Here is a 24,020-nt window from a genome sequence, read left to right on the forward strand (position 1 = left end):
TGTGGTCATTGAAGAAGAATTAGCTTGGTTTCTATAAGAAACAAATTACTGAATATTTCGATACTTTTTAGACCTAGAGATGCGTTTTATTGTGGTTTTAGGAAGGGGAATGCGTCGAATAAATATCGACTCTTAGATTGATAATTGATAAAAATCATGAAGCCAATCTAGGTCAAGTTTTCTAGATTTTTGGCAGATTTTTTTGCTTCGCTCGCTACCGTTGGCAGTTCTCCTTTGGCTCTTGCTTCGCGTGATATTCATTTTATGTATATTCATTATTGACGATAACTAAGATTGCATGCCTATCAATAATACTAATAACTGAAAAATCGACTTTTCTTTTGAAATTTATATTCCGTTCTTTTATTAAAACAAAATAGTTGATTTGATTCATATATATATCAAATCAAAATATATATATACCAGCTGATTGAGAAGACGTGAAAGTTTCACCGCAAAAAGTACATCGCATTTGTAAACTTTAAATCAGCTTTTGATTCTATATATATATATATATATATATATATATATATATATATATATATATATATATATATATATATATATATATATATATATATATATATATATATATATATATATATATATATATATATATATATATATATATATATATATATATATATATTTTTTTTTTTTTTTTTTTGTGTTCTTCTCACTAAGGCCTCCCTCAGGCCACTCAGCGTGTCCTCGGGTGGTGGATAGGGAAACGACCTACAGACATGTTGGGCACCTTTATTGAGCAGTAAGTTCAGGTAAAGAATGGATCTAGTCCCTGGGAGTCTATAATAGAAACTGGGGTACCCTCCTCTGGGGCCGTAAATACAGGTGGAGGTGACACCCAAGCTGACTTCTGGTATCGTATCGCAATCGTTTGCAGCCCTTGAGATCCAAAATGCTATACAACATCTAAGAAATATTTGAGCCCCTGGTGTCTGTGGTATTTCAGCAGAACTTCTCAAGTACGGAGGTGCAGCAATGGCTCTGTGGCTCTAGCTCACCTTCTCAGTTATATTGACAACAGAACGCATACCGAAAAATTGGCGTGCTGGCATCATATTGCCACTCTGGAAACAAATGGCAGTCGCCAAACTTGCACTAATCATCGCGGGATTACGCTTCTCTCTGGTCTCGGCAAACTGTTGAGCTCAGCAAGCTGGGCTCATGTCTGGCAGCTCGACAACGTAGCAAATCTTCACTATGCACCAGCTGATTGAGAAGACGTGAAAGTTTCACCGCAAAAAGTACATCGCATTTGTAAACTTTAAATCAGCTTTTGATTCTATTGATCACCGTTCGCTCTGTCTGATATTAAGAACCACATAAGCAAGAACTTATCCAGATTTGTATTTTTTATGGGGGGGGGTTACAAAAATCGATTAAAAAGTAACAAAAATTTGTTTATATTCATTTTTGTTACGTTTTTACGAGTTGGAAAAACATTTAGGGGGGAGGTTCAAACCCCCAACGCCCACCTGGATAGGCCTTGCTCATAAGTATTGCTCACTTTTCGAAAAGCTGTATGATGGTACAGAGAGCTGCGCGCAAGTCAATGGAAGACCCAGCCCCACATTCTTTGGGAAGACAGGCGTCCAGCAAGGTTACACCGCCGCTCCCGAGCTTTTCAACTGCGTGATTGACTACATTTTGGCTTGCACGACAAATTGTCTTCGGTTCGGTCTCTGTTTTGGAGACCGCATGACGAATTGCCTTCAATTTGGTCTTCTTTTTTGGAGACCGTGTCCTTACTGGCGCTGACTCCACTAGTGATATTGCCTTAGTCGCGGACACCATCGAAAAAGTCACCGAAGCTCTTCACGGGCTTTCAAAAAAAGTCTCTGAAGTTGGTCTGCGGATGAACTTTCAGAAAGCCCATCTAGCCCCCCACGTCACTACCTACTGTAAAGGAAGTCAACATTGGGAGGGACTCAATAGATGTGGTTGAAGGCTTCACTTATCTGGGATCTAAACTGTCAAGGGATGGTTCGGTCACAAGGAAGCTTGCATCCCGAATAGCCAAAGCGTCAGCAGTTGTTGGGAGGCTGAATAACATTTGGCATAAACCAAATATAAGTCGCCATACTAAAATGCGTATTTACCACGTTTTCCTCAGCACATTGGTACTATATGGAGCTGAGACATGGCCAGTTGCAAAATCTGTCCTCAACATCATTGATGTCGCGCAGACCAATGATCTTTGACGAATCGAGCGTCCTCACTGGACTGACTTTGACTAACCATACCCTCCTGTCACGTACTTTGCAGGCTTCTTTCTCGACACAACTTTCCCAGTGCACTGTTTGCTGGTATGGCCACTTACGTTGTCGGCCACATGAAGCACCAGCAAGGGCTGTGCACTTCAACTCCACCCTGCATGGATGGAAACGTCTCAGAGGAAACCCCCCTGCTAGGCGGAAAGATAAAGTCAACGAACTCCACTTGGGCAGGGCTTTCAGTACCACCGAATTTTTGGGAGCTTTTCAGAGTTTCGTAAAAAGAAAGTTGGGATCTTCTAATTTTTTTCCGAAAATTGACGATTTGCATTTCGCGTTATCGCTTGTATATTATGAACATTAAATTTTTGGGAAATTTCATAGAACTCAGTTTCGTAGGAAAATTCGGGGAAGCTCCAAAATTTTTTGGATAGAAGCACTGTTTATGGGATACATTTTTAGCGTTATGGAATGAATTTGGGGGAAATCCGAAAACATTGTGAATGCTGGAATCATCGCTTATGAACTACAATCTTGCAATTATGTTTTTTTCTATTTGCAGACAATGTGACTTTGACTATAGATGGAGTTCTTTACCTGCGAATTTACGACCCTTTCAAGGCATCGTACGGGGTCGAAGATGTTGAATATGCAGTTACACAATTGGCACAAACCACCATGAGGTAATAGTTCTGTTTGATTATTTTTGTGTTCAGTTTTTTTTTTTTTTTTTTTTTTTTTTTTTTTTTTTTTTTTTATCACATAAAGTTGCTGATGGGCTCATAGTTGGAAACTAATGCTTATCCAAACGTTTTCGCAGGCTTTTTAAAATCATTACTAACCAATGGGACCCACTCAAAATCGGGGATCTAAAGGTGTTTAAAACTGTGCTTAAAGTGTTAAAAGACGTTTTTTATTGAGATTATCAGATTCCGTATATTATAGGGTGATGAAACTGACTGTAAACAATCTAGACCTACTTACAATTATGGATAATAAGCTGAGTATTAGAGATAAATAAGGAATGGTTTCATAGGTAAGACAATTCTAAGAAATAAGTATCGCAAGATCAAACGGGCTGATTGCACAATATTCCCGCACCGCAGCACCGCAAAAAAAAACGAAGAAAAAAAAAGATTGGCCAGAAAAGACGTGTGAAAAGATTATAAAACAATGAAATATAATAAAATCTGAAATAGTTAGTGAAAACGCAAAGAAGGGGTAAACAGGGGAAACTGTATAAATAACAAGGAAGAGGGAAAATATTGGCATGGTTTATAATTACTTTTTTTAATATAGGAGCAAAAGTTTTTGAGGAATTTCGTAATAAAAATATTATACAAATAGGATACCAAAAATAGCGAAATAGGCTTTACACAATGAGTGAAAAGAGGGGAGGGGAGACGATTTATTTATTTAATCTATCGATTATGTAAGGGAAAATGTTCTTCTACATCTTCTTGTGGCAAATTGTATTTGAGCAAAAATAGGGATTTTTGTTGAAACAGAACGAAGAGTGGAAAAAACGTCAAGGGAAGAGTGAAATAGTGACTTAGGTACCACTATTACCGCTTAATTCATTGAAACACCTGAAACTAACACAGATGTGCCCATAGCTCTTCCACTCACTTATGTTCAAATCTTCGCCTTGTACCTTTTCTCACAGAGTTCCAACTTGCCCTAATTCTTTTCCCAGTCAAGGACGACCTTCTTTTCGTTTGGTCCCAGCTAGATGGCCAAATAACGCTATTTGGCTGATAGCCATAATCCTAGTTATAATATGTCCTAACCGTCTTCAACTTTGCCATTCAAAACAATGTTCATTCGTTTGAATGACCATCTTGGTCACCCTTTGACGATTCCTCTGTAAAGCATCCTGCCTCTTTTCCTCAATCTTTTACAGAGGGCCTGCATACAGAAGGCATGTTCTGATTCAGTTCATCTTCCCCCTCAAAGTTCCTTGAAAATTTCACCTTCATGCCATTAGGCACAGTTTTAATAGTATTCACAGTAGTAGTATTGATATTGCTAGTAATATTAATGAATAGCGGTAATACTACTAGCAGCAGTAGTTATAACCTATTACCTTTTGGTCAGTTGAACATCCCTCTCATCAAGTCCTGTAAGTTTCAACTTAATACAATTAGCCATTGTTATGACATAGCTGTTATGTCCTTTTGATGATCAGCGCGTTCATCCGATCTACGAAATTTTCATCTCAATGCTCTTAACCTTATAAGCGTTAACTATAGAAGTAGTAGTAGTAAATGTAGGTATAACAGTAGTATTAGCAGTAGTGTCATTTGGTGAAATGGTTTTCCTCTTTAAGTATTCTCTGAAGTTTCAACTTAATACCAAAATCAATTCTTGAGATACGCTATTTTGACAATGTGCATGCACATAGCGTCTTTTGATTTAGTTCAAATTTCTCCTTATTACTGTAAATGGAGTAGTGGTGGTAGTTGTAGTAGTATTGGTAGCATGCAAATATTGCCTTCTTGATCATCTCCCTTATCATTTCCTGAACTTTCCGAATTAAAATACTCAGTTATTCCTGTGTTGTGCCCTTTTGACAATTTGCATACACATAACGTGTTGTGTTTAGTTCAGCAGTTCCCTCAACACCTAAATACTCTGTCCTATTGAAAAGAAAAGTTCAAACATGTATACCTTTTTCAATGACATATGCATTATGTAAACACTAAACAAATTGCCTAACTTACAGCCCTTGTCCTGAGCATTGTGGTAAGGTTGACATCCCCTAAGACATAATTACTGGACCTTTCAACAATACTGAAAAAATTAGCTTTCTTAAAATTTTGATTGGATCTTTTGGGGAATGATAGGCTTCGGAGGGGGGGGGGGCGCTGACGTCCCTAAATTCACTTTTGACTTTTAAAAAGGGCACTAAAACTTCCGACTTATAATCAAATGAGTTCCATCCGATCCAAAGTTTATGCAACTACTCATTCCATCAAAACTTTATATGCCCTGGGCAAACTTACAACCCTTGCCCATGGGCTCTGGGGGATTGTGCCCACCCTAAAGACAGTTTTACGTAATTTTTTTACTATTGTTAGCACAATAGCTATCCAACAATTTCAATTGAACGCATTTTGGAAAAAGAGCATGTCAGGGAGGGGGCCAGTTCCTCTCCATTAGGTTTAACTCTTAAAAAGGAACTAGAACTATATATTTCAAATCAAATAAGCCTCTTCTAAAGTTCACACGACCACCCCTTCTTTAACAACCTTATATGTCCCTGGGGCATAACTTACAACCCTTACTCCCAGACTCTGGTGGATTTTGTCCACACCAAAGGCCTTACTATATAATCTTTGGAATGGCTATCCACACGAAGGCTACCCTTGATCACTTTGACTCTTAAAATGGGAACTAGAACATCTGATTTCCTATCCAATGAGCCCTCTCCGGAGTTTATTCGATATCTCTTTCCATAAAAACCGTATGTGCCGTCGGGGCATAATTTATAACCCTTGCGCTGAGGGCTGTGGAATGGGTGGCATCCTCAAAGAAATAATTTCCACATTTTTCAACTACGCTGAACAAAATGGCTATCTCAAAATTTTGATTAGATAAGTTTTGGGAATTGATGGGTGTCGAGGGAGGCTTATTACCCTCCAATCACTTTTGACTATTAAAACAGGCCCTCCTAATTTCCAATCAAGTGAGCCTGTTTTGAAGTGTCTACGACAACAAATGATCATCAAATTTATGTCACATGCATTTTGGGAAAATATAAGGTGTGTGTGTGTGGGGGGGGGGGGGGTATACGCCCTCCGATCACTTACGTTCATCTCCTAACATTTACGTTGAACAAAATGGCTATCTCAAAATTTTGAATCATAGGCAGCGCAATAGCCCTGCCTAAGTAAAGAACGATGTTGGCACAATGTACCATTTATTTTTTTGTTTTCTTCTTTTTCTATACAAGGGCACTTCGTATCGAAGGAGTTGTCGTAGAAACTTCGAAAAGGGCTCATTCGATTGGAAATTGGAATGGCTTGCTCCGTTTTTAATAGTCGAAAGTGATTGGAAGGCAACTAACACCCCTTCCACGCCCACCATTTCTCCAAACACATCCAATCAAAATTTTGAGATAGCGATTTTGTTCAGCATAGTTGATTTCCAGATAGAAACTATGTTTTTGAGGAGGACACTCCCCCCCCCCCACAACCCTCAGGGCAAGGATTTTAAGTTATGCCCTGGGGGAATATAAGAACGATGTTGGCACAATGTATTATTTATTATTTTTTTTTTCCTTTAGACCAGGGCACTTCGTATCGAAGAATTTGTCGTAGAAACTTCGAAAAGGGCTCATTCAATTGGAAATTGGAGTGGCTTGTGCCCTTTTTAATAGTCGAAAGTGATTGGAAGGCAACTAACACCCCTTCCACACCCACCATTTCTCGAAACACATCCAATCAAAATTTTGAGATAGCTATTTTGTTCAGTGTAGTTGATTTCAAGATAGAAATTATGTTTTTGAGGAGAAAACTCTCCCACAGCCCTCAGGGCAAGGGTTGTAAGTTATGCCCTTGGGGCATATAAGGTTTTTGTAGAAAGTATTGTCGTAAAAACTTCAAAAAGGCTCTTACGACTGCGAATTCAAAAAACTACTGCACTTTTTGATAGTCGAAAGTGATAGGAGGGTAACTAATACCCTTGTCACACCCACTAATCATCCATACGCATTCAATCAAAATAGTGAGATAATTATTTTCTTTAAAGTAGCTGAAAGTTCTCTGCGACTGATCTTTGAGGATGACGAACCCCCTACAGCCCTCAGGGCAAGGGTTTCAAGTTATGCCCTGGGGGTATATAAGGTTTTCATAGAACGCGCTGTAGTAGAAACTTCAAAAAGGACTCATTCGATTGGAAATTGAAAGGGCTAGTGCCCTTTTTCCAATCAAAACATATCCAATCAAAATTTTGAGATAGCCATTTTGTTCCACGCAGTTTAAAGTTCAGGAAATTATACCTTTGAGCAAGACACTCCCCCACAATCTTCAGGGCAAGGGTTATAAGTTATGCCCTGGGGGGATATAAGATTTTTATTGAAATATTCATCGTAGAAACTTGAAAAAGGGCTTATTCAATTGGAAATTCAAAGGGCTGGAGCCCTTTTTAGTGGTCGAACAGGATTGGAGGGTACCTAACCCCCCTCTCTCACTCCCTTTTTCCCCACGTTAAACCACTCAAAATTTTCAGATAGCCACTTTGATCAATGTAAATGACCGTCTCCGAACAAAGGGACGGAGGGTTGGCAACCCCCCACAATCCTCCTATCCAAGAGATTAAATTTGGCTTTGGGGGTATATAGAGTTTTTATAGGAAGTTATGTTAAAGAAACTTCAAGAAGGGCTCATTCAATTGGAAATTGAAAGGGCTAGTACCCTTTATAATATTCGAAAGTGATTGAAGGGCAACTAACCTCCCTCCACACCTACCATTTTCTCAAACACATCCAATCAAAATTTTGAAATATCTATTTTGTTCAACTTAGTTGCAAGTTCTGGAACTTAGGTCTTTTAGGATGACAACCCCCCTCAGAGCCCTCAGCGCAAGGGTTGTAAGTTATTCCCTGGGGGCATATAAGATTTATATAGAAAGTTGTTGTAGAAATTTCAAAAAAGGGCTTACTTGTTTGGACATTGAAATAGCCCGTTTTAATAGTCAAAATTGAATGGACAGTAATTAACCCCCGTCCAACGCCCACCATTTCCCCAAAAACATTCAATCAAAGCTTAGAGTCCGTCATCTTTTTTAACATAGCTGACAGCTCTAGACATTATGTATTTAAGGATAACAAACCCCCCAGCACTCAGTGAAGGGGTTATAAGTTATGCCCTGGGGGTATATAAGGTTTTTATCGATAGAGTTGTCGTAAAAACTTCAAAAGGGGCCCAGTCAATTGGAAATTGAGAGGGCTAGTGCCGTTTTCAATAGTCGAAAGTGATTGGAGGGTAACTGACCCACCTCTCACGCCCATCATTTCCCCAAACACATCCAATAAAAATTTTCAGATAGGCATTTTGTTCAACGTAGCATAAAGTTCCGGAAATTAGGTCTTTGAGGATGACAGCCAGCCCTCCGGGTAAGGGTTATAAGTTATACCCTGGGAGCATATAAGGTCTTAATTGAAAATGGTGTCTTAAAAACTATAAAAGGGGACATTTGATTGGAAAGTGAAAGAGCTAGTGCTTATTTTAATAATTAAAAGTGATGGGAGATCGACTAAAACCCCTCTCATGCTTACCATTTCCCCAAACACATCCAATCAAAATTTAGAGATAGCCATTTTCTTTAACGTATTTGAAAGTTCTGTAAATTAGGTCTTAGAGGATGACGACCACCCTAACAGCCCTTAGGATAAGGGTTTTAATTTATGGCCTGGGGTCATTTAAGGTGTTTATAGAAAGCGTTGTCGTAGAAACTCAAAAAGGGCTCATTCGATTAGAAATCGAAAGGCCTAGTGCCCTTTTTAATAGTCGAAAGTGATTGGAAGGCTTGACATTTTTATAGTAAAGATCAATGTGGGTATAATGTATTATTATCTTTTGTTGTTGTTGTTTAGACCAGGGCCCTTCGTATCGAAGGGGTTGTCGTAGGAACTTCGAAAAGGGCTCATTCGATTGAAAATAGAAAGGACTGCTGCCCTTTTAATAGTCGAAAGTGATTGGAGGGCAACTAATCTCATTCCCACGCCCACCCTCCCATTTGCCCATTTTGGTTAATAACTAAATGTTGCCTTAAGATTAAATCAAAATGCACTGGGTTAATGCTAATTCCCAATAAGACATCTCAGCAGTATCCCAAGACCGACTGAGGGTATTATGTTCAAACTTTCGGAGCTACTTCTGCTCTTAAAATTTAACCAAATCATAATAGCCTAAGTGTCTCAAAACTATCAAAGAAAGCGAACAGATTTTTTTGCGAATAGTAGCCTATAATGTTTACCATTTCAGGTCAACTAGAGGAGGTATGAAACTAAATTAAACACTACTATTCGTGTCCAGATCTTGAAAAGGGTGTATGTTGTTAAAAATTGCTGAAAATTTTTCTCTAGCATACACATAGCAGGCCAAACGATAAAGTCTTAAAAAAACGAAAAGGTTTAAAGTATTATTTTCTTTTTCCTTGAAAAAACTATGTCAATATAAAACAAACAGAAATTAATTCAAAAAAACTTTCTCCACAAAATAAGTTTTTCAAAGAAAACTAAAGAACTCCATTAAACCAAAAATGAGCAAAAATAAAATCAAATAATCTTCCAAGCGTGAAACTACCACAAATCAGCATCGATAAATAAATCAAACCCAAAACGAACAGATAGTACAAGAAATAACCGAGTCAAACCCAAAACGAGCAGAAATTAACATGAGTTGGGCTCAAAACCCCCTATGCCTTCCCAATACCAGAACATAATTTGCACTTTACTGAAAAAAATACAAATGAATGTGCATTGTCAGTTTAACATACATATGTTGATATTTATTAATCAAAATGTTAATGTTATTTGATTTATTAAAGTTATAAAAGTAAAACATTTATATTTTTTCAGTAAAGTGCAAATTATTTTCTGGCCTTGGGAAGGCATAGGGCTTTTGAGCCCAACTTATGTTAATTTCTGCTCGTTTTTAGTTATATTTTGCTCAAATTACTACTATATCAAATATATCAATATCATTATACATCATCATCATATGATGATGATGTATATTATACATCATACATCATTATACATAAATCATACATGATGCATGCATCAAATATATTAATATCAAATATATATTTTGCTTAAATTACTTACGAGCAGCATTCTTTTAAAGCAGTTTTCTTTATTTAGTAACTTTTATTAGACTTTTAATTAACTTTTAGTAAATAACAGATTTATATTCTTTATTGATATGTTGTTGGGAGTTTTGTATTCATGTAAAATTAAATACAAAACTAAGTAAGGACTTAGTTCTAAGTAAGGACTTAGACAGTTGGAAGGATGGAACAGTTATTTTAAATAACAAATATTTATAGAGAAATGCTTTTGTGTGATGTTATATAGATCTCTGTTTGTGTGTTGGTATTTAGAGATTATATACAGGGTATAATCTAAAAAAAAGACGATATAACAAAACGCTTAACCCTTCTTTAGCTTTCGCTTGTTCGGATCATATCAACCACTTAAACCTCTATAATATGATCAAGTAAGAAAAGAAATAGAAAAAGAAGAAGACGGAGAAGAAATGCTCGGCTCCTGGTCGCAACTACCCTTTCCATCCCACCAACAATTGATTCCATTTACCAACACACCCAAAATCGATTCAGAAATAAAAACATATATTTGCTTTACTTTTTATGGGAAACTCGAGAGCTTTTAAGTTTATACAAGTTCAAAGCACGCCATATCTTTAGTTTCTTTTTTCATGTGCTAATACATTTTGTAGCAATGCCCTCGCCCTTGGGCTTTTATGGAAATTAAATAAAAAAAACAAGTTTTTTAAACTGAAAGTAAGGAGTGACATTAAAACTTAAAACGAACAGAAATTATTCCGTATATGAAAGGGGCTGTCTCCTCCTCAACGCCTCGCTCTTTACGCTAAAGTTTTTTATTCTTTAAAAAAATAAAGTTGTGAGACAGAGTCAAACTTTAGCGTAAAGAGCTAGGCGTTGAGGAGAGGACAGCCCCTTTCGTATACGGAATAATTTCTGTTCATTTTAAGTTTTAATGTCGCTCCTTACTTTCAGTTTAAAAACTTGTTTTTTTATTTAATTTCTGGTCGTTTTTTAGTCAATGCAACTTTTATTTTGGCTCACCGTCATTGAATAAGCAAACAAAGTCTACATAAAAATTTTACTTTTCTTTTGCTAAATGGCTGTCTCTAAATTTGGTTCTGACGTAATTTACAAATTAACTTACGTAACGAACGTCTATATTAATATATGTTTCTTCTGGCAAAAAAAAACAAAGTTGCAGATTTTCGCAGATGTGAGCTTAAAACCTATGTAACAGGGTTTTCTGATACGCTGAATCTGACGGGATGATTTTCATTAGAATTCTTTCACTTGTAGGAGACGTTTCCCCCCCTCCTTAAAAAATCAGGTAAATTTACTCAGGCTCGTAGCCTTTGATGAGTAATACTAAACTTAATAAAATTTATATATTTAGAATCAGCAATATAGGCCCATTCTTTTGATGCATTTATTGACATCAAAATTCCGTTTTTTAAAGTTTCGATTACTATTGAGCCGTATCGCTTGTTTTTTTTATTGTTTTTTTTTATTACGTGTATGTTATTACGTATATGAGGGGGGTTCTCCCCCTAGTCAATACCACGCTCTTTACGTTAAAAGTTAAAACAATTTTAATTCACGAACCCCTGAATCACAAAGGCCGTTTAATTAGAATAGATAGCTCTTTTGAAAGCACTAAAAAAAGCTGTAGCGTAAAGAGCTTGACTTGACTTGCTTTATTTACTAAAGAGCGAGGTATTGACTTGGGGAAGAACCCCTTCATATACGTAATAATTTCTGTTCGTTTTAAGTTCTAATGTTGCTTCTTACTTTCAGTTGAAAAAACTTGTTTGTTTTTTTAATTTAATTTCTGATCGTTTTTTAAATAATGCTTGGAAATCCGGCGCCCCCTTCATAGAAATTTCCCTTACCCCAAAGAAACATCCTCCACGGAAAGATACTCTCGATTAACCCCCTCCTCCAGCCCCCACCAGAAAAAAATCCTTCCTGAAAATGTCTGTATACTTCCCAATAACCAATACAATATGTAAGCAATGGGCAAAGTTCATAACTTGCAGCCCTTCCCCTGGGAACTGTGGGGGATTAAGTCATCCTAAAAGACATATTTATTAGATTTTCGACTACGCTGAACAAAATGGTTATCTCAAAATTTTAATTGGGTGACTTTAAGAAAAAAATGAACGTGGGAGGGGGCCTAGTTGCCCTCCTTTTTTTTGTCACTTAAAAAGGGCACTAGAACCTTTAATTTCCGTTCCAATGAGCCCTCCTACAATATTCTAGGACCACTGGGTAAATACGATTACCCCTGGAAAAAAAAAGACAAATAAACACGCATCCGTGATCTTTCTTCTGGCAAAAAATGGAAAATTCCATATTTTTGTAGATAGGAGCTTGAAACCTCTACAGTAGGGTTCTCCGATACGCTGAATATGATGGTGTAATTTTCATTAAGGTTCTATAACTTTTAGGGGGTCTTTCCCCCTCTTTTCGAAAATCAGCCAAATTTTCTCAGGTGTGTAACTTTTGATGGGTAAGATTAAACTTGATGAAACTTGTATATTTGAAATTAGAATTAAAATTTGATTCTTTTGATGCATCTATTGGTATCAAAATTCCGTTTTTTTTATTGTTTCGGTTACCATTGAGCCGGGTCACTCCTTACTTACAGTTCGTTACCACGAACTGTTTGATAAATCTGTATCATCCAGCGCTTATATTTTCACAATTCAAAGAATAAAAAGAAATATTACTGTACGGTTTGCTTTTGTACTTGTGTAACACTTAATCATTAACCTGATAAAAAAAAGTTAGCTTGTATTGTATCGGGTTAGCGACGCTTCTTGACTACTAAGGTCCTTGCGTCAACTCCGCAGTGTCCTCCTACAACTGGGTTTGAACTCCAGGTCGCTTATTACCTAGTCTTGATCAAACCCACTGCGCCACCACACGACAAATCAGACATTTTCTTAATCCAATCTGGCTAAGTCCGCTTTTTCATATTTAGTTTTTTTTTTGATCAAAGCCCTTGATCGACTCGTATGTTTGAACATGCATGAGAATGGTTTGAGTAAAAATTCATACAAAAATTTTAGCAACTGTTTTGCCATCGTGTCAAGGAGATTTATTCGGGAGCTATTTTCAGTTCAGTTTAGTCCTTTATTCAGGAGCCATTCAACATTGGTTTTTTATTCTGTGGCCTTTTTGTCGTTGCTTATAAAAGGTCCTCTTCTATTTCGTTTTTTTAGTGTGCTTCTTTTTATGTTGTCCTTATTGCTTTTATTTATATTTTGGTTCTTTCTTGATAGATGGAGTAGATTTAAGCGGAGGTGTCGGCTGCAATACATTCAACTTTCACCCTTTTTTCCCTGACTCTCATTTAACTCGTTTCTCTTCATTGTCCTACGCTGTTTCGTCTTGTGTTACTTAGCTAGTGTAGTCTCGGATATTTCTTAAAACGGTGCATTTCCCGCCTGTTTTGGGGAGTGCCCCTTCTGGGCCAATTTTAGAATCTTATCTCTCCCCTGCATGTAAGGATGTACCGAGGTCTTATTGGGGTTTGCTATATCACTTACTCGACAAATGTTTGATGCATCTTAGGGCCAGGTTTCTGCTTGAATCATAAATTTTTCCTAGTTTTGACTTTGTGTGACTCTATCTATCGTTTTCTTGTTTCAGGTCAGAAATAGGGAAGATTTCACTAGACACTGTATTCAGAGAAAGAGAGTCACTGAACATTGCCATTGTCACAGCAATTAATAAGGCGTCTTCAGCCTGGGGAATTACATGTTTAAGATACGAAATCAGTATGATTGTTATGTCTTATAAAAAGTGTGGGTAGCTTAGAAGAGTAGAAACTGGTGCTTGTGTCCACAAAAAAAAAAAAAAACAGAAAAAAACATCACTATCCTGCGGTTTATGTTTCCTTCAATTTTTTCCAAGTATTTATGACCAACCATGTCCACAGGACTTACAGGCAAATGGGTGACTAAAATTGTTTATATTATATGGGCCTACCTGAAGAGCCACTGTAATTGTAACTGGGGCGACAGAGATTTTTGGTTTGACTCGTGACGGATAATGTCCACTGGACTTGTAGGCAAAACTGGGGAATGAGATATTTTCAAACACTTTGTGTTTTGCCTATTGGGAAAGCCCAGCTGAATCGCTGCGGGGTTACCAAGATTCTTTAGTTGACTTATAACTGGCAATGTCCACTGGATTTGAAGGCAAGCAGGCGACTGAGACTTTTTCAAGCACTCTCAGTTTTGCTGATTGGGAAAGCCCACCAAAGTCAGAATGGGTTAATGGCGTAGATTTTAGGTCGAAAACTTATTTCCAACAATTCGTCTGAACTCGGAGGACGAATGGGCGACCTTGATTTTTCATATTGTAATGGCTTTGCCTACTTAGAAAGCCCATGTGGGAATCACAGGTAGTCAGCCTGGATTTAGGATTGACACTTGACCGACAAATTGTCTGGACTTGCAGGTGAACAGGTATCCAATCTCAATTGTTGACAGAAAAACGATTACAAAGCTTAAAAATAGGATAAGGGAGATGGCATTGACGTATTATTTTTCGACACTACCGCCATTATCCACTCTCGAAACCTACCTATTCTTTGGCTCCGTCTTTTATATTATGAAAAATTTAAGCTTTTGTAATCTATTGAGTTTGAAAAATAATATCAAAGCTTGATAGGAAAGGAGAATGTATCTCGTTCAAACGCATTTCCAGTGAAAACGTGCTAGCGAGGAGCAGTGGGTAGGAAAAGTCCTTTTTTAAAGTGTAAGTTCAAATTCGGTTTTCAAATTAAAAATAGTCTCTAACTACTTTTTAAAAATCTGTAGAGCCTGCAGAACTTTCTGATAAAATGACTTTGCTTCCAAAAGAGGGTGCATTGTTTTCTCTTCAAATATAATTTGCTCTCTGTATTTTTCAGTCTCTGTGCAAGTTTCAATAAGCTAAAGACTAGTTCAGAAGGCTCAACCTAGTTCAATCTATTTTTGCAGCGCAAAGCTGTGTCCGGGGGGGGGGGGGGGGGGCTAATTTTTGTTCGGCTAACAAACGAAATAAATTTGCATATAAACAAACTTTTGACGCGTTTTTAAAGTTAGTTTTTGTAACACCATCCCATCTAAAAAAAATATTCCCCTCCCCTCCCCTGACCAAAATTATGGATACGCCCTTGCTGCAGCATAAACTGTTCCATGTGTTGCAACACATTTTAATACATCTGTCAATGATTTTTGTCCGATTTTTTTCCCCACGTTTTTTCCTTACCATGGAGCAAGGCCGAATCCAGGGGGAATTCAGGATTTACCCTCCCCCGGCCCCCCAAATTTTGTTTGACTTGTAAAACGTAACGAAAATGAACATAAACGAATCCTTGATATGTTTTTTTAAGTTTTTTGTGACCATCCCCCTCCTCTATAAAATCCTGAATACGCCCTTGCCATGAACCTTTACTGAGTTGACTTTATTAAAGTCTATTTTATTAGTCGTGATATTGTTGCTATTGATTTATATTTTTATATTATTGTGAAATCGAAGTGCAATTAATTAATGAAAGTGAATTATGTTAAACAATTAACAACTTAATAATGCTTACTTGTTGTGCGGAGTTTTCTACGCATACATTTTTCGCTTGAATTATATAGTCAAATTGACCTACGGACTCCTAAACAGTTAGTCAATAGCCTCTAAAACACTGTCTTTTTTTGGTTCATTAATCGTCATAAGAAGAAGAAGAAGAAGCCTGAAGAAGCTTATGCGAAAATTGTGTGGAGCAGAATTGGCCTTGTCTTAATACGTGCATAAGATGATTGGAAGGGACCACGCCTTGTCTTTCACTTCAAAAAAAAGGCCATTCTGAACTTTTCGCTGGATATTGCTTCAAACTGGCATGAATAAGAAAAGAGTGGTGTCTATTATATTTTTATTAGCACTATTTGCCAAGAATTCTTATCAGTTATTTGCCAATTAAGACGAGCCATTACAATTAAAATGGGATTTGAGAGTAACGGTGAATAATTAAATACATCAAATTAAAATAGTTAAACCATTAATAACAATTGAAAAGAATTTGGCCGTTGTTTATTGAATAATATTTTTAGTAACTGATTTCAATAATTCAGTTCGAAAAGAAGTCTAACAGGTTTTTATACTCAAATTGGAACGTAAGACGCTAAGTTATCCTTCAATTAATTTGCACCAAAATCAGCGTTATCGTTTTATTCACTTCTCTCCTGATTAATAAATCGTGTTTGTAGAGCTTTGTCTTAAACAGTGTAAGAGGCTTAGTAAGCCTTATTACACCGGATCACACCGTGAAAAAGACCACACCTGTCTTTCCTTTTTAGTCTACTTATTGGTAGGTACAAGGTTAGGATTATAAAAGGCCACGCCCTACTCTTCTTTTTGACCAATAGCAATTCTGACTAAACGGTGTCTTAGGCTTTCGTTATTAGCACCACTAGCCTTACTCATGTTATTGCCCTTGTCTTTCTTGATTCCTGTTAATACGTATCCCTCCACCCCCTCAGAAATAACTTTTTTGGCATATTCAATGAAAAAGAAGGCAAAAAAGCAACCTTGCCCCCTCCCGTAGATTTTGGGAAACACTTTTTTGTATCTTCATTAAACAATATTGAAAGAAAATACCCCGCCCTCCACCCTTGCATTCTCTTGAATTAGTGCCCTTGACTAATTGTAAATTCTTGATTTACATGTATTTCTTTATTCCTGTTAAGGCCCATTCCTCCCCTGCCCCTTCTTCCTGGATTTAGAAAATACGTTTTTTCGGTATGTTCAATGAAAAAAGGTCGAAAAAAGTAATCTCTCCCTCCGCCTTAAATTTTAGAAAATACCCCGCCCTCCACCCTTGTATTTTCTTGAATTGATGCCCTTGACTAATTATAAATTCTTGATCTATATGTATTTCCTTATTCCTGTTAAGACCCGTCCCCCCGCCCCAGATTTCGAAAATACCCTTTTTCGATATGTTCAATGAAAAAAAGACAACCTTGTATCTTTGTTAAAAAATATTGAATGACAATATCCCCTTCCCTTGCATTTTTGTGACCTGGTGACCTTGATTAATTATAGTCAGTCTGACCTATGGACCCCTAAAGAGTTAGTCTATGACCTCTTAGGGGTTAACGGACCATGGTTTCAGAATAAATCCTAAAGGATAATCCCTTATGATTCTTCGGACAATTCAGCATTAATGGGGAAAAGTTTTGGCAACGATTTTCAACTTGAAGTACTGGCTACTTGGTATTTTTTTTTTTTTCGGGGAAGATCTAGGCTATATCTACTATCTAGGCTACGTATCTCACATACATTTATTTATTTACTTAATTGAGAGCTCGTCCAATTATGGTCTGAAATCAGACAAACAAACTTAAATATAACAAAAGCTTTAAATCATGGATGACCTTATTCACTTCTTTTTTCTTTCTTCTTTTCTTTTTTCTTTTTCTTTCTTCCTTCTTCTTTTCTTCTTTTCTTTCACACAGTTTTGAAACTTCGATATTTTGGTCCTTTATGATGAATTTGTTAGTCAGTCTTGAGTATTTGTTAAATTGATGAGTATTTGTTGAGTTTTCAATTTCTTTTTCTTTTATTAATCAATCAACCGATTGCTCATTGAAGGTTTTTATGCTTGAAAAAATGAAATTAAATATTTTCTGTAAAATTTTGAAAGGAAATTTGAAAAAAAATCTTTTACGAAGACTGTGAAATTACACTTCAATCTGGTAGGCTTTTTAGAGGAAGAAGAAGTATCTATTTTATGGGTCGAGTACTGTTGACGTTGTAAATAATCTAATTTTTGATTGCATGCGAAAATTTGCAGTCCTTGTGTTGAATTCTCGCAAAAACGGTATTATTGTGCAACTAAACTCTTTAACCACGCTGCCTTTCCATTTAGAATTAAAATGAAATCAAAACACTGAAAAACTACCAAAAATTTTAATAAGATAGTGAGCTTTGACAAAAAAAACTTTTTTTGCATAAATTATAATAGAAATTTTGATATTTCGGAGTTTTTTTTTAATATATGTTTAATAAAAATAAAATTCGGCGTTCTTTTTTAATACTTCGGTTTCACATTCGCAACGTTTTTCTTATTATTTTTGTATAGCTTTTGTGTGTGTTTTTTTCGTATATTTTTAAGTGCGTGTTGATTTTTTCAGGCTACTTTTTTTACCTCTTAATTAAGTCTCGAATATTTGGTCTTTCATTCCTATTTATACGAATTTTTTTTTTTGGGGGTGAGTTAAATGTCTTATTAAAAGCTTTATCTGTTTGCTCAATATTTGTATTTCATTTTAATTACTTTGCAGGTCAAACCCGGAAACGATATTCTGACTTAATTCTGATTTACTCTGTTCTTCATTCCCTTTAATTTTGCTTCTGATTATGATCCTTATTCTGACTTAATTCTGATTTATTCTGTTCTTCATTCCCTTTAATTTTGCTTCTGATTATGATCCTTGTTTGGATTTAGTTTTGATTTATTCTCTTGTTCTCTGCTTTTGATTTTACTTCTGATTATGATTCTTATTCTGATTTAGTTCCGATTTATGCTGTTGTTCTTTGCTTCTGGTTATGATTTTTATTCTGATTTAGTTCCGATTTATTCTGCTGTTCTTTGCTTCTGATTTTGCTTTTGATTATGATCCTTATTCTGATTTATTCTGTTGTTTCTTTGTAGGGGACATTCAAATTCCAAAGCGAATTCAAGAGGCAATGCATTCACAAGTTGAAAGTGAGAGGAAGAAACGTGCAGCCATTCTGGAATCGGAAGGCACCCGGACATCAGACATTAACATTGCAGAGGGCAAGAAGCAGTCCCGAATCCTCGCTTCTGGTGAGCCCTTATAGTGTCAACCACGTGACACAACTTCTGCCGTTAATATTAGGAGATTTTTTAATTGCCTATATCTCCAAACGATATATTCAGTCAAGACTGACACCTCAATATCTTATTAACAAAATATGGCCTGTACAAAGATTTTTTAAATGCCTGTTATATCTCCAAACGATATACTCTGTCAAGACTGACACCTCAATATCTTATTAACAAACTATGGCCTGTACAAACATTTTCAGTGTCGTTGTGTAATGGCGAGAAATGTTGTTGTCATTAACTCTTAGGGGGTTCGCATCCTCCTCTCAGTGGGTCAAGTCCAGATTTTCCAGTATCAACTGTTACTATTACTAACAACTCACTGCAGCACCAAGCCACCTGCGTACGCTCCTCCTCTACCCCAGCCTATTCAGCTTCACTGTTTGTCCTCTCCCATGAAGTTCCAGTTCCCTTTAAATCCTTCCTTGTGACCTTGTCCTGTGCCATTCAGAAATAACCTACTTTTGTTTGTCCCCGAGTAGATGGCCGACAGTCTAAATCTTTGGCTTTCTGTCATCCTCCATCCGTACAGCGCAGTACGGATACAGCGCATTACACAAAGACTAAAAGACCATTTTAGTCCTACAAAGTCCTAGACTAGTCCTAGAAAGTCTAGTCCTAGAAAAATTCATTATAGTCCTAGAAAGTAGGTTCAAACCGCACCATTCGTACATTCCCAGTCCCAGCCCCACGAGTAACTAAGAATATCATACATTATAGTACCTACGGGTACCTAAGAATAAGATTACAGTACCTAAGAGTACCTAAGAATATGCATAGGTAGAACATCAGTAGGCTACTACATACTGATGTAGGTAGTAGGGATTTTCCTTGTTGTTCCAGCCAGGGGACTGTAAGTTTCTTGTTTAGATGTTCTTGGCCATGGCGATTTCAAAGGTGTATTTTTTGTTTCGATCCGACTCTGTTTTTAGCGGGTTTCAGGCTCTTTTTCAAAGTTCCATCAAATTTGTTTTCAAAATAATAGTTTATCATTAATACTAATTTAGGTAATTGTTGCCATTCTTGACTCAGATAGAAATGGCAATTTTTTCTCGCTTGCCAGTTTGGTTTTTTAATTTTTGGTTACTATGGGCCGTGGTTCGTTCTCTTACGTATAATCGCACCCTTGTTATCATGAGGGTCATACTTCGAGCTTTTTAGGTTCTATTTGTTCTGTTTTTAGTTTATACTTTCGAATTCTTATAGGCTATGCCCATTCCCATAATTCCAAATTATTTTGCATCAGTTTTTACCTTTACCCTTTGAATGGTTAAGCTGCAAATTCAGTGAACAGAAATAAATACCATACCATATATATATATATATATATATATATATATATATATATATATATATATATATATATATATATATATATATATATATATATATATATATATATATATATATATATATATATATATATATATATATATATATATATATATATATATATATATATATATATATATATATATATATATGTATATATATGTATATATATATATATATATATATATATATATATATATATATATATATATATATATATATATATATATATATATATATATATATATATATATATATATATATATCCCAGAACATATACTACTACTACTAAAAACTCACTGCAGTACCAAACCGCTTGAGCCCAACACAGCTACATTCGTTCCTGCTCCATTCCAATCTATTCAAAGGCTCCCTCTTTACACCCTCCCAAGAAGTTCTCGATTCCCTAAAATCTTTTACGACATCCAAGTTTTATGTTTTATTAATTAAAAAACTTGTCTACAAACTAAGTTTTTCAAGGAATTGTAAAGAAATCCATTAAACCAAAAATGAGCAAAAATAACCAGTAGAAATTAACATGAGTAGGGCTCAAAACCCCTGTGCCTTCCAAGGCCATAACATAATTTACACTTTACCAAAAAAATACAAATGAATGTGCATTGTCAGTTTAATTTACATATACTGATATTTATTATTTAAAATGTTAATAATATTTGATTTACTAAATTTATAAAATTGAAAGCAAATAATTTTTTCTTTCAGTAAAGTGCAACTATACTCTGTTGAGTATAACTACTCAACTTAATACAATTAGCCATTGCTCTGATATTGTCGATTTGCTCTTTTTTAACCTGTATATTCGTATATTTTTTAAATTTTCATCTTAATGCCCTTAAACTTACAAGTACTTATGATAGAAGTAGTAGTTAGTTCGATAGTAATAGTAGTAGTAGAACTAGTAAATGTAGCAGTGGTAGCAGTATTAGTGTTAGTGTGCACATATTGCCATTTTTGTCAATTGCCTTTAAGTATTCTCTGAGAGTTCAAACTTAATTCACAAGTTAATTCTTAAGATAGGCTGTTTTGACAATCTTAATGCACATAGTCTCTTTAGTTAGTTCGAATTTCCCATCAATATTCTCTCAAATTTACCTTCATATACTTAGCTTTAATAGTACTATTATTACAGTAGTTTCGGTGGTAGGAAAATAATTGTAGTGTTAGTTTTGCATTAGTAGTAGTAACCTCGTATTTTCCCAAAATGTAACCGGTAGGAATTGTATGCTGGCTATTTGTCGTCGTAGAAACTTCGGGAAATGCCGTTACGATTTGAAATTTAGTGGTCCATTTCTATTAGTCAAAAGTGATTTCCAAAAAGACTAAGGGAAAACGGGTGAACTTTTCAAAAAATGTTGAGGAGAGTGCTAAACTAAGTCCTCTTCTATCAGAAGCGCCCCTTCTATCAGGACCGCCTTCGTCTGTATAGAAAGCCAAAGGGTGAAAATAAAGAGGCAGATGTTTCTAAAATAGTCAAGAAGAATTAGCAGCTCTAGAAAACTGAAAAAACTGAAATGTTGGTCCTTGCACCTTGCACCATTATATTAACTAGGTACAATAGCTGCAACCTAGTAAAGGTTGCAGGTATTGTAACCTAGTATGTGGCTCATAGTAACCAAACATTTATAATCGTTTAAAGAAAAACTATCAGTTAAGAAAAATTTGAAGCTGATTCAGAAATGTGATTATGATTTCGCTAATTTTCGAGCTAATCTCATACTTTTTAAGAAAATTCTGACAAATCCATGTTTTGGATGATATTGTATAATTAAAAAATATGATATAATACAAAAAATATATTATATAAGTATAATAAAGATTTTAATATTGAAGTGGTGATTAAATTTCATACAGGCTCGGAGTTTCGGAGTTTACTCGGAGTTTTCTCCGACTTGTCAGTTTCAGTTACAAGTATTGTCACTAAACTGGAGCAAAGCGAAGAAAAATCGCTTTCTAGCCTTGCCAGCAGTGATGAGTACTTTTTTCTTTTTTGTTCCGTTTTTTTTTTCATGATTCCTATATAGAATATACAGGAATCTATATAGTTTATATAGATTAGGAATCTATCCTATATAGAATAAGTGGGAAATCATCAATTGCCCAACATTTTGAGAGTCGCATCTTCGATGGATTGTTTTCGCACGAGCCTGCATACTGGAACACGGTGTATATTTTTAGAATGTAACAAGATGATCAATTTGGTCCATTTTGAGCCGAATTTTAATCTCATTTTTTTTTTTTTTTTTTTAACTTTTCCTGTAAATTCTATGAAAATTTGTCTCTTTTGATCTGTAGTTAGCAAAGTAATTAAAATTTTATGGTAAACTTCTGATAATCCTCTTTGACCAATTATGAAATTCAGTTTCAGCTTTCAAATTATAAACTCCGGCTCAAGTACAAGTGAAACCCATCGTTTTTGGCGCCTGGCCAAAACTTAATATCATTTTCATCAATCTGGCTTGTGTTTCAAACTTTTGGCAAAAGCTGTGGGGGCTAGACTCTAACCAGCTTCTCGCAGTAAACTGAAATCTATGGTAGGGGTTCCAATTTACAGAAATATAGGGGGGGGGGGGAGATATATTTTTGAAAATCTAGAGAGGGTGTTTTTTTTTGTTTTTTTTTTTTTTTCAATGAAAATACATCAAAAAAGTGGTTTTCAATGATAATGCTAAAAGGAAAAGTATTTTTCAAAATCTAGGGAGGCAGGTGACCCCTAAACTGTATTCCCCCCCCCTCAATTTTGAAAAATATATTTTTACTTTGTTCATATGCAAATCGTATTTTTGCCTTTAATTTCATCACTAGAATTCGATAAATATCTAATAAAGTGTTATGTGATTTAGAGGCCGAAAAGTTGGAGAAAATCAATCGTGCCGAAGGTGAAGCCAAAGCCATTGTAGCAAATGCTGAAGCCAGGGCGACGTCGTTGATTGTACTGGCCCAAGCTTTGTCCAAAGAGGTGAGCTGTATTTGTTGGCTAATTGGTTAGTGTGTCTTCTCTGTCTTTCTCACTCTTTCTTTCTCTCTCTCTCTCTCTCTCTCCCTTACTCTCTTTCTCTCTCTCTCTCTCTCTCTCTCTCTCTCTCTCTCTCTCTCTCTCTCTCTCTCTCTCTCTCTCTCTCTCTCTCTCTCTCTCTTTCTCTCTTTTTTTTATCTCAGATTAAATAGATTTTGAGATCGATAATTTTCAGCCACTGTGTAAACGAAAAACAGCCAATGCCAAGTATATATTTATAAGTATTTATATGATCCTCGATACTAAGTACATGGGTGCCCATAAGGGGGGGTGGGTTGGGGGCATCAGCCCCCTTCCCCCACCTGGCCGAATGACGTTCCCTTATATATTATTTTTTTTTATATTTCTATTATACAACTAGACCGGCGCCGTGCCAATAAGGGAAGATTGGCGGTGGTGGGGGCAATAAATAGCAGCGGTGGCGTATGTAGGAACTTGGGATTTAAGGACGTCTCTATTTCAAGACACCTTGGTATAGCAAAGAACCAATATTTCTAGAGTCATTGCCTTAGGCAGGTGTTTATAAACACTGAGGTTTTCATTCCGTGAGATAGATGCGTTATTTGAAATGATAGGTTCTGAAAATTCTCAAGTTCCTACCTGTTTAATTCTGAATTTAAGATCGAGGACAATTAATGTGTTTCACTGTTTGTCATAAAACCACTGGAGGTGTCTAATTATTGAACGGGTATATTGACAGAAATGAACGGGTAAAAATCTACAAATGCAAATC

The 24,020-nt window shown here is 35.9% G+C and overlaps 1 protein-coding gene across 1 annotated transcript in view; it reads left to right on the top strand.

Moving 5' to 3' along the window:
* LOC148943341 (stomatin-like protein stl-1) overlaps positions 1-24,020 on the top strand; it is a 50,460-nt gene that overhangs the window by 21,046 nt on the left and 5,394 nt on the right. The window contains 4 exon segments of the mRNA XM_089101882.1: positions 2,797-2,917; positions 13,683-13,810; positions 18,727-18,882; positions 23,115-23,230. Of these exon segments, the coding sequence (XP_088958008.1) occupies positions 2,797-2,917; positions 13,683-13,810; positions 18,727-18,882; positions 23,115-23,230 (521 nt within the window).

Source organism: Artemia sp. Qi Xiang Cuo, chromosome 15 (assembly GCF_049724085.1).
Source record: "Artemia sp. Qi Xiang Cuo chromosome 15, ASM4972408v1, whole genome shotgun sequence".
NCBI lineage: Eukaryota > Metazoa > Arthropoda > Branchiopoda > Anostraca > Artemiidae > Artemia > Artemia sp. Qi Xiang Cuo.